Raw genomic sequence first — 12,072 nt, 5'->3', positions numbered from 1 at the left:
TTTTGACTGTGGTGCAATGTTTCTAGCTGCGATACTCTTTCCTGTTAGGCCAGTTTTGTGCAGTGCAATGATGACTACACATGTTTCTTTAGAGATAACCATGGTTAACAGAGATAACCATTGGTGGGATTCTTACTTAATCATGACAGATCAATCTCCAGCCCTGTCCTCATCAGCACCCACACCTGTGTTAATGGAGCAATCACTGAAACGATGTTAGCTGCTCCTTTCAAGGCAAATATTGACTTTGCAATAATTGCTGTTAAGCTGATCACTTTTTATAACATCTGGAGTATATGCAAATAGCCATTATAAAACATGAAGCAGTAGACTTTGTAAAAATTAACATTTATATCATTCTCAAAACTTTTGGCCATGACTGTATATACTGTGGGGGGGGGGGAGCTGGCTAGCTATATTAGCTATATACATGGGCATGGGCTAGCACCACTGCATTTCCCACCCTAGGCTTATACTCAAGTCTATGGGTTTCCCCATTTTTTTTTTTGTGGTAAAATTAGGCACCTCGGCTTATATGCATGTCGTCTTATTCTCGAGTATATACAGTATATTCTATGAAATGAGTACACAATTTGTAACTTATCCATCAATTGTTGTTTTAGTATAGTTTCCCAAACCCAGTGGTATAACCCAACCAATCTTTACCTCTGTCATGATCATGTCCTGGCATTTTTTGATATATTTGCCTTCTGCTTTGATAATGGTGTGTAGAAAATCCAGGTATTGCACATGTCTTCCATGTGTGGCTAAGCAATGTATAAAGTGTTGAAGAACAGTTTCATGGATCTCTGTGCACAGTTGGTAGTTATTCAGAAAAATGTGCTGCATAGTCTCAGCTTCTAAAAGCTAGAAAACAGTACAGGTAACACAAGTTATTTTTTAACAGTCCATTACAGCTCTAACAAAATGACCATATTCAAGAAAACCTTTTACCCATATTCCATTATGTTTATAATGACTGTTAAACATTATTATTAACACAATTAGTCAAGCAACATGTTTTATTGACTATAGGGGGACAATTAGGACAGCAGTACACAGCACCTGGCATCTCCTCATTTACAGCCACTGGTTTGAGAAGACAGAGAAGCAATGAAATTACTGCAGATGACCCACTCTGTATGCCCTTGCAGTACACAAGCAAAGGATCTCCCTTATTTCTCCCAGGCAGGAAGTTGCCAAGTCAAGGTGGGTGGAACTACAGAAAGCCTATGCATGTCAATGGCTCAGAACTTATTTTAATCATAAAGTTTGATTTTTGCACATCCAACCAAACAAAAAAGTACCATAAAAAGTCAAATATACTCCTGTATGATACCAATAAAAAGTAAAAATAAAAAAATAAGCCATAAAACAGATCAATCAACAAAATAATAAAAATATTACATCGCTTAGTAGACAGCAATGCAAAATCAAGGGATTTTTCTCTCCAAATGAGATTTTATTTTGTAGTCAAACATAAAAAAGCTATATGAATGGGGTATTGCAGTAACTGTACTAACCCATAGAACATAAATAATGTGTTATCTATGCTATTTGATGTATAAAACAAAAAAAAAAACTGTAAAAATAGATTTTTTTTGCGACCCCACCTAAAAAAAAGCTAATAAAGGTTAAACAATGGGGTATTGTGCCCCCAGATATAGTGTTTCTGCAATGCTTGAGGGGTCTAGTTTTTAAATTGGGTCCACTCTTTGGAGGCTTTAATTTCCCTACTGTATTAGGGGCTCAGCTAATGCTACATAGAGACTGAAATCTGCTCCTTCCCTTCCGATCACATGTAGGATGATACTGCATTAAGGAGAAACTGGGTAGCAAAATATGGGGTGCATTTACTTCTTTAACCTTCTAAAAATAAAAATTGCCAAAGCAAGTTTTTTTGAAAATAGTTTTTTACTTACACGAGCCAAAGTAAATACTCTATAAAACATCTGGGGCGGTAAAAAGTTCAATATCATTGTAGAAAAATTCTCTGGGTGGTGTAGTTTCCAAAATAATATCATTTGTTGGGGGTCACTGTTCTCGTAGCTCAGGAACTTTTCAGATATATAATGCACCTGAAAACAACGTCATCAAAATATAACCCCTAAAAGCTTGATGCCTCCTTCTATTCTGCACTGTGCTGTGCACCCCTAAAGTAGTTTACATTTACATGTGGGGTATTGTCATACTCGTACAAAAATGCACAACAAAGCATTTTATCCTGAATGAATGTGTAAATTTTAGGACTAAACAAATATTTCATTGTCAAAATGTAAAAATTCCAAATAGAACCCCCATGTTGTTTTAATTCTTGTGAGACGCTTAAAAGGTTAACAAGCTTACCAAAGGCTGTTTTGAATAGTTTGAGGGGTGCGATTTTAAAAATGGGACTATTTGTGGTGAGTTTATAATAAATAGAACTTTGAAAACCTTTATGAAGGTGAATTAACCTTTAAAAATATTGAATTTGAAGTTTACTTGAAAATTTGGAAAAACGCAGTTTGAACTGTAAGCCCTCTAACGTCCTAATAACGTCAATTAATGATGTCAGCATAAAAGAGAAATATGGTTTATGTTAGCAAACAATGTGGGCGGTAAGACTAACTGTATGATAAGTTTAACATTTAAAAATCAGAAAAAAAAAATTTCACCAAATTTACATTTTTTTTTTTTTACATATAAGTAACCTAAAATAAAGCATTAATGTGAAGAACAACATGTAATGAAAAAACAATGTGAAAGTAAACTCGGTAAGATAAAATGTTCTACAAAAATCTAGAGCTTTTTTAATTTTTACACATAAAGAGCTCTGTGACGGCTTGTTTTCTGCGTAACAAATTGCACTTCATAGTGATGGTATTGAATATTCCATGCCATGTACTGGGAAGCAGGAAAAAAAATACAAATGCAGTGAAAATGGAGAAAAGCTGCATTTGCATTGTTTTCTTGTAGGCTTGGATTTTACGGCTTTCACTGTGCGCCCCAAATGACATATCTACTTTATTCTTTCTACGATCACGGGAATACCAAATCTGTATAGGTTTTATAATGTTTTCATACATTTATGAAAATTAAAACCTCCTGTACAATTTTTTTTTATTTTGCCATCTTCTGGCACTAATTACTTTTTCATACTTCGGTGTGCAGAGCTGCGGGTGGTGTCATTTTTTGCGACCTTTGATCACATTTTCAATGCTATAATTTTTAGAACTATATGATCACTTTTTATCAATCAGCAGTGCATTGGTCATTTAAATCTTCGATTGCCAAAGCGCGCTCTAGGAGGCGGGGACGCGCGCTAGGGGCATGGATGAGGCCGCGACCCGCGATATATGAGTCGCGGGTGCACCTGTGACAGTGAATATGCTCATCTACATCTTTGTATATAACTAACAAGATAAGTTTGACCATATCTGTACAAAGGTGTGACATAAAGATATTCTTGTAAGTTATCATTATTGTAACTTGTCTCAGAGAGTGAATATTTAACAAATATCATTTAAAGCAAATATCATTATTAAACACAATACAAGTTAAACTTAATTTTAGTACATTTATCTACATTTCAGACATATATATATATAGAAAAAGGATAAAGGGGAAAGCACACTCAAATGAGCTTTTTAATCTAAAGAAGTAGAGTTGTTGACATAGCACCAGCGCCCTACAGTGACACATTACAGCATAGATAAATGTTTTCATACACTTTATCTATTGCTCATATATTGTAACTTACACCAGGAGTTAAGAACAAAGACAATTGTTTGTGTAAAAGAGCTTGGTTTTCTGGGTTCCCAGCACAGAATTTCTGAAGAAACTGGTGTGTGTACTTCAAAATCTCCTTCATTTTCATATCTCCCTACGAATAATAAGAATACATTAATAAAGTAGGTTTTCATCTTTTGAAGCCTAAGTCTAAATTGTGAAAAAAATATCTTCAAACCATAACCATGAGATGATTCTAAAAGTAGTTGACTGTCAATGGTCTGTATCACACAAACCAGAAATAGTAGAACTTATATAAGCCACTAGCCTGTTATATTACCTGCCACAGAATGGTAAGTCTGGTCTATTTGAATAACTTTAAAGGGATTTGCCCACAAAAGAAAATTCTCAAATTTCAATCCCGTAGTGATGTTTACACAATAAATGCCATTTTGCAGTTTACTCAGTTTTATTGGTGTTGAGCTCCTATCATTCAGTGATGGTCAGTGTAAAATTCCAGAGTGTGGATGGGGACACTCTTAGCAGACACATTATCCCTGTAGTGCTGTGTGATGCTGTGTGCTGAAAATGTGGTTAGATTATCAGAGTACAATGTTTATATACACTTTCATCTACCTTCTGAACATTTTACAAGTATCTGACATAGAAAGAGAGATGAGACAGATCAGAGATGAGATGATGAGATCCACAAGATGCATATTACACACAAGGGGGCTCATTTACTAAGGGCTCCGCGGCCGCACTTTCATTGGGTTTCCCAAATTTTTCCTTTTTGCGACAAATTCCACCAGGATTTTGGCATACGCAATCGGATTTCGGCGCAGGCTTTCACGCGACAGAAATCGGGGGGCGTGGCCGTGGGACAACCCGACGGATTCTGAAAAACCGCAGACTTTAAAAAACGAAAAGTGTCGCAAGATCAAGCACTTACATGCACCAGGAAGAAGCAGGTGAACTCTGGCGGACCTCTGCGCAGCAGCGACACCTACTTGATATGGGGCGCACACCCTTAGTGAATCCCTGCAGAACCCGAATCCTCATTGGACAACACGCCGCGGGATCGCAACTGGACCGGGTAAGTAAATGTGCCCCAATGTCCCAGTCGATTTTTCTACATCTCTGCTCTATTACACTATCAGATCTGATGTGTCTCCCTTCCCCTTTCCCCGGATAAATAACTGCCTGTAGCTTGTAGCTCTCCTCTCGCTGTTGCTGTTGTTTGCCAGCAGGAAGTCAGTGGGTATCAGTGAGAGCTCTCCCTGGAATGCAAGGGGAGGGGCCGCTGCAGGGAGCAGAGAAGAGCTCCGACAAGATGGCTGCCGACCCTAAAAACAGAAGATACATGGTCGGAAACCAGGGGAAACTAAAATTGTGAACACCAGGACTGATAGAGACAGGTTGGAATTATATCTGTGAAATGCTGTATTTTTGTTAATAACAGTGAATTAGAGAATGTTTTATTTTGTTATCCTGAGTATATTTAAGAAACCTGTCTTTTTGTGAATTCCCCTTTAAAGGAGTGTTGACTTGCCTCAATTAGCAATTGGCGGAGTGGGCATTTCCTGGTTGTTGAAGGCATTGATTGTGACCAAGTGGTCCATGGTCCAGTGGTTTAGGACTGCTGGTATACAATAGCAGCATTGGCGTAATTTAAGGGGGTGCAGAGGGTGCGGGCCCAAGAAGTCTAGGGGGCCCATATGGAGTAGCTTTCTTACATGACAAGACTAGGACTATAAAGAATACATTATATTTGAAAGCATGGCACACATTTTGCACTGGAGCCCGGTAGCTTCAAGTTACGCCACTGAATAGCAGCTCAATTTGAGGAAGGCCACATGTAGTTAAACAATTTTGTTTAAAAGAATAAAACATCTGCAAACCTGAATGGTCAACTTTATCATTCATGTGGTAATAACAGGATTTATTTAGTAAACTATGAATGCATTAAATCCTACATCTACCGTCTTGATCATTTTAACACAAAATATGTATTTATGATATGTTTTCCCAATATTACAAACAAATATTATAAATATAAAATATGAAAACACGCTCAGAAAGCCAAGGTAAATGAATGCAGTTTTAAAACTCTTCAAGATCCATACTTTAATATTTACAGCCATAAGCTTGCTCATATTAAGTTAGCAAACATACTGCGTTGTAAATTGTGTTAGTAAAGCATGCAAGCATTTTATTGCTAGGGCATAAAAGAGTGGAAGCGGCAGTTGTTTCTGAGGCCTTCTCATTCTATTTCTTTATCTTTGTGTTTTAATGCAGATACTCAGGCTCTACATATTCTTCAATGTAAGCATTATTTTGAAGCATAGCATAACCATCTCCATAACTGAGAATAAACATCTAATCCAGCAGTCCTGTAGTGCACATTTTCATTATTAGTGCTCACATGCTGTCTTCAAGAGAATGCTATTCTGATTCTATTTTTCCTTCTTCAAAGTCACAGCAACAAATCTTTTTCCCAGATAAGAAATCAATTTATTGCCTGGGCCCTGTCAAACAATTTTTCAGGGGTAATTTCATGTGAATTGAGGATAATTTAGAAGAAAAATGTCCCATTTATAATTTGTGCCTCATTTAGAAGAACAGCGCCGGAGGAAGCAAAGAAAGCAAAGCTAACTCTAAACTACAGCTATAATTTACATTATACAGGTGCTTCTAGAATGTCCCATCTATGTGTGAAAGCAAAAACAATACACTCTGACAGCCACATTATGTACAAATCTTAATGCACATTTATTGCATTTTATAGCTTTGCATAGTGCAGTATATGAGTATATAATACAATCTGAATGCATATGTTATTTAATAGACTGTAAAGAATTACACATGGATTTTTATTAACACTTTGTAGAATTGAGCTTTAGACCTGAAAATTAAGTAAAAGGTCAATATGTTGCTGTACAAAGACATGAGCTACACAAGGAAAAGACGGAACTGGCAAACATGCATACAAATGGCATTTTCCTGCCTGAATAATGAGAAAAGACCACCACTGACATTTCCCACAAATTGCTCAATAACAGGGCAATGATCACTTTACCGTAGGGAATATGGCTCCTATGTTAGATGGAGATAAGTCATTCGCTGAAAATCAATGCTCATTTTCTAGGGGCAATGTCTCATTTATAATATGATGGTAATCCATATAGCTAGAGCCAAAAGGGATTTATTAAAGAAAGTAATTTTTCCTTATGACAACAAATTAGCTTCTATGGACAATTAACCAGGGTGCCAATACACAAAGTTCTTCATTTCCAGAGACAAGAGCCATAGTAGGATTTGTGAGGCTCAGTGTATATAATGTGGGGCTTTGTTTATATAATGAGGAGGCTCAGAGTATTTAATGTGGGCTCAGTGTATATATTGAGGGGGCTCAGTGCATATAATGGGAGGTCAGTGTTTATAATGGGGGTCTTGGTGTATATAATGGGGGGCTCAGTGTATGCAATGTGGCGGATTTGTGTATATAAAGGAGGCCTCAGTGTATATATTGAGGGGGCTCAGTGTATGTAATGGAAGTCTTTGTGTATATAATGGGGGGGGCAGGGTGTATATAATGGGGGGCGGGGTGTATGCAATGAGGGTTTCAATGTGTATAATGGGGTTTCAGTGTATATAATGAGGCGGCTCTGTGTATGCAATGGGAGCCTCAGTGTATATAATGAGGTAGCTCAGTGTATGCAATTAGGGGGCTCAGTGTATGATACGAGGGAGCTAAGTGTATGTAATGGGAGGCTTTGTGTATATAATGGGGGCCTCAGTGTATGTAATGAGGGGGCTCAGGGCATATGATGGGGGGTTCAGTGAGGGGCCTCGGTGTATATAATAAGGCAGCTCAGTGTGTATAATTGAGGGGGCTAAGTGTGCATAATTGATGAGTTTTAAAAAATTCAAAAAATTTACAGTGTATCAAATGTTTGTGATCCTTTTTCCTGTGCTGCTGCAGCATGGAAAAAATGTACTTTTAATAAGTGTGTTGATAATATTAATAATTAGGAAATAAATAATTAGGTAATAAAATTTAGTAGTACATTTTGAAAAACATAATTGATGTGGTGGAACTGTATAAAAAAATAAGCAGATTGTTAAATAACATTTAATATAGGGGGAATAACAGTAGTATGGATATGTATGGGGGGGTCACAATTTAATTTTTTATCTCTATATGCATGAGGAACAGAGTGGTTGTGTTATGGGGGTATATTGGGGGGAGCAGTATAGTCAGTTTTGCTTTGTACTTTCTTTAGCATCACAGTGTGGGACATTTCTGTTATCCAGGTAACATTATACCTTAAGTAACTGTAATATTTTTAGGAGTCCAGTGTTAGGGATGTGCTGCAGAGAGCTGAAGATATCTGCCTGAAAATTTTGCAGGACATGTTGTACATTACAACAGTGCCATCTATGTATTGAATTTTTTTTTTTTATCACAGACAGGACCTTACAGGCATCTTACTGCCAATCAAGCAGGAATCTCTTTGCAGGCATACCTCTAAATGCAGCGGTCAATGCGACCACAGCATTTAAAAAGTTATCACCTGCAATTGGTGCTTGCTTCAATCATGGGTATTACACTGGGATTTCAGAGGTAGATTACGGCTGAAACTCCGTGTTCCCTGATGCTCCGGTGAGGAGCTGAACTGGCATCATCTCCAAAATGTACCATTACTTATGTAATGCTGTATTCTATAGGCACTTATTTTTCAGTTGGTATAGAGAAAAAGAAAGCAAAACATCAATTATGCTGCTCAGAAGTCAACTGCTCCCAGTGTTTTAATTAATCTACATTCTACCCAGTGCACCCTTAAGCCTCTCCACCAGGTATAGAATCTTATCACTTATAAAGTGAACAACCATAATAAGCCTTCACTTCTTAAAGAATAACACTGTGCATTAACTCCTAGGATGTTCTGTCTCCAAATGCTCAATAAAAAACAAATGTTTGAGCTAGGGTTGCACCAATACCAAAATTTTGAGTGCGATACCATAACTGGAGGTATCATGATACTCGATACTGATACTTTCAAGAAAAGAAAAAATTATTATCTAAATTTAATGTTTAGGGTACGGTCAAATTGGTCATTTTCAATAAAACTCATGCGATCAGTAACGATCAACCAGTGTTTTGCTTTAGTTTTTTATGACATTTTATTATATGTATTGTCAAGATAGTCTTGGTAATGTTAATATAGAATGTATAACTTATTTTGTGTCTTACACATTTTTATTTAATACATTTAACTGCACTGTTTAAAAAAAATTATGTAGTTATATAGAGCGAGATCTCTAAGAAGATACATCTGTATATACCAGTGCATTGAAATTGTAACAGTGTTACTTTATGAAAGCTCTAGTAAGCAAAAAAATCCTCCCTATGACCCCATGGTGGAAATAATAATGTATGATAGAGAGTGGAGGTTGTGAGTTCAAATCCCATCTTGGTAAAAGAATATTTAATTGAATAACATGAAAAAATTTGGGGGGAAGTCCTAGGTGATGTAGACACAGATGATGGTCTCCTCTGAGAATTCCTCCACAGGCAGCTACTAGGAGTCTGTAGAACAGCACAACATTTTTGTTTTTTTGCATTCAGCTCCCCATTCTCTTCACTCCACAATGAAGTGCCAATGCATGGATCTGTGAGTACAGAGGTCGCACTAACATTTTTCCAGAAGGGTAATAATACTCCTCTCACCATTTTTGAGGAGTATTTTTAGCCGAAGAAGAGTATGGAATTTTCAGTAATACAAATATATAACTCCTAGTCGTATACAGTCATTTATTTTTTACTAAAGTGTATCGGGAGATAATCCTTCCCAAAAACATATGCCTTCTGACCAATGCACTTGCATTCAATAACTAGAAAGATGTGTTTGGCCGCGATGAAGTTGCTACTTACTGAGCACAAGTGTTTTGGTTTGGGGAGGATTTTGTTCAATCGAAGGAGTTACATTTAGCTACAGCCGGCACCCTGTGTATCCCGATGTCGGTTCGGCTCTGATCCAGAGCTGAATCGGCATCAGCACCGTGGCGGATATATCCACCGCCGAGCGCTAAGTCACTGTGGGTAGGAGTTAATACTCCAAGCAATATACTGGAAAGCTGGTGTTCTCCTAGACAATTACAGCATTTATTAGTAGATAGGGTTGGCAATTTGCTGGTTTGGCTGCACAGCCACCAATCCGTCAATATTTCCAGTTCGTGCAGGACTCACCAGAATCCCCAAACCAAACATGAAAAGCAATCCCGCTCATCTCTACTCTTAATGGCTACTGATTTCTGTAACTACATTGCAATATAATCTCAAGTTTAGTAGCCTTATTCTCTCTTTATCTCAAATAGCCTGTGCTTTGCTGATTTTAATAATGTCTTTGTCAACATTCTGAATAATTTCAATACTTCATAAAACTTTATTTCACATTAATCGGCTGCATCTGTGTTTCTTCTCCTCCACACTGAACCAGCTACCTCTTCTGTCCCTCTTCTGTCCCTCTTCCTCTTCATTATGTGCATTGAGCAGGGAGGGGAGGGAGGCTGTTGATGTTGAGTAGAGGAAGAATTAGAGGAGGAGCCTAAGATATAGGCTGCTGCAGCTGACCCCCCCCAACCCAAGACTGATCACACACGGCTGGCAGTGCGCCAAGTAATGTGAAATACAGCTTTATAAAGAACTGAAATTAGTCAGTATCTTGACAAAGGCATTTTTAAATCATCTAAGCATAGGCTATTGGAACATGTCACCAGCTAAAAATTACATTCCTGGGGCCAATTTCTCTTTATGTAAGGTAGACTTATTTGGCATAAAGCCATTGTGGTTGTCCTTTATTATTATTGTAATTATTTTACCTAACTTATTTGCCAACATTTTAGAAATTATTTTACTATTTGCTCCAATCCAACAAATTGGTCAGCGAGACTTAAGATTATAATCATTATTGATAGGATTCTTATCTTTTTTTAATTAGTAAGACCATGGCCTCCATTATAGATTCTGGATGTTTTAACTCTTGCATCAAGACCTGGTAAAAACATTAGAGAATTGGGTCCTTATACTGTGTATACAATTCCAAAGGCAAGCACAGTCAAGTTCTTCCATGAATATTAGTTGTTCTAATAGCTCAGAATCTTGTTTGGATATTTTAGGAAAGGTGATATCATCAAGACACACTTAATTTTACATCAAAATATTCTATTCTTGATTTATACAAACTACACTAATTTATCCTTTATACTCTGAATTTTAGAAATGATTCCCACCTTATTCTTATTGCAGCAACAATGGCTCCAGGTGCTTGACTTTTTTATTACCGTATATTACCGTATATCCATATATACTATATGGACCTTTTGGGTAGTCTCTCCTAGCAAATGTCGGCACTAAACTGATTGATTGCTTTACTAAATTTGTGCAACTTAATTCTTTTCTTTTTTTTACGAAACAGGACTACTTGCTGTCATATATTGTATTTTATACCTGGTATGTATCCATTTGCAACATCTCCTTGGGGTACATGATCTGTGCCTTTAATGCTATGGGTTGGTCTACCTTTGTTTTGTTAACTTTACTATGTTTAACCCCTTAGTGCAGTGACTTAGCGCTCAGTGGCGGATATATCCGCCACGGAACTGATGCCGGCTCGGCTCTCGATCTGAGCCGAACCAACATCGTGTTTCCCGATGTTGGTTCGAGTGTGCTCCTATCGCGAGTGTGTAACCCGTTAAATGCCGCGGTCAGTGCGACTGCGGCATCTAACATGTCTGTGGGGGGTCTTTCCCCCACGATCACCCCCCTCAAACCTTTTTCGGGGGGCGACGATTGCTGATATGGAAGTGCTGGGGTTCTGATCTGGTCCCCAGCACTGCCTGCAGGCATTGCCAGTAAGATGGCGTCTCTGAGGTCATCTTACTGGCAGAGTGCCAGCCTATGCAAGTGCATAGGCTAACACTGCTAATACCCTGCAATACATGAGTATATAAGGGGTTTTGATGCTAAATATGTAAAATTTTTATTCAAAATAGTATTTATCCGTGAAAGAGTAAATTCTGAAAATACAGAAAATCGCTATTCGATTTGTAAGCCGCGCGACATCAAAATATATTATCCAGACAGTTCAAAAATTATGAAAATGTAAAGTAGACATATGGGAAAAGTTAATCAGCAACTTATTTAGGTGGTAAATCTATCTACCTGAAAATGTAATGATTTTGAATTTCAAAAAAGTGAAATTTAAAAAAAAAATGTTTCCTTTTTTTGGAAAATAAACGCAAAACTTATCAGCCGACATTTACCACTAAAATGAAGTACAACATGTGTTGAAAAAACAA

General features: G+C 37.4%; 1 protein-coding gene across 2 annotated transcripts in view; it reads right to left on the bottom strand.

Moving 5' to 3' along the window:
* Nucleotides 1–12,072, bottom strand: part of ITPR3 (inositol 1,4,5-trisphosphate receptor type 3) — a 253,384-nt gene that overhangs the window by 92,199 nt on the left and 149,113 nt on the right. For both annotated transcript variants that reach the window (XM_072137166.1, XM_072137167.1), the window contains exons 29-30: nucleotides 3,740–3,862; nucleotides 667–867 (exon numbers count right to left, since the gene is read on the bottom strand). In XM_072137166.1, the coding sequence (XP_071993267.1) occupies nucleotides 667–867; nucleotides 3,740–3,862 (324 nt within the window). The remainder of the gene's footprint in view (nucleotides 1–666; nucleotides 868–3,739; nucleotides 3,863–12,072) is intronic.

Source organism: Engystomops pustulosus, chromosome 2 (genome assembly GCF_040894005.1).
Source record: "Engystomops pustulosus chromosome 2, aEngPut4.maternal, whole genome shotgun sequence".
Taxonomy (NCBI): domain Eukaryota; kingdom Metazoa; phylum Chordata; class Amphibia; order Anura; family Leptodactylidae; genus Engystomops; species Engystomops pustulosus.
Note: the sequence above shows the minus strand (reverse complement) of the source record. Positions and strands in the feature narration are given on the sequence as shown.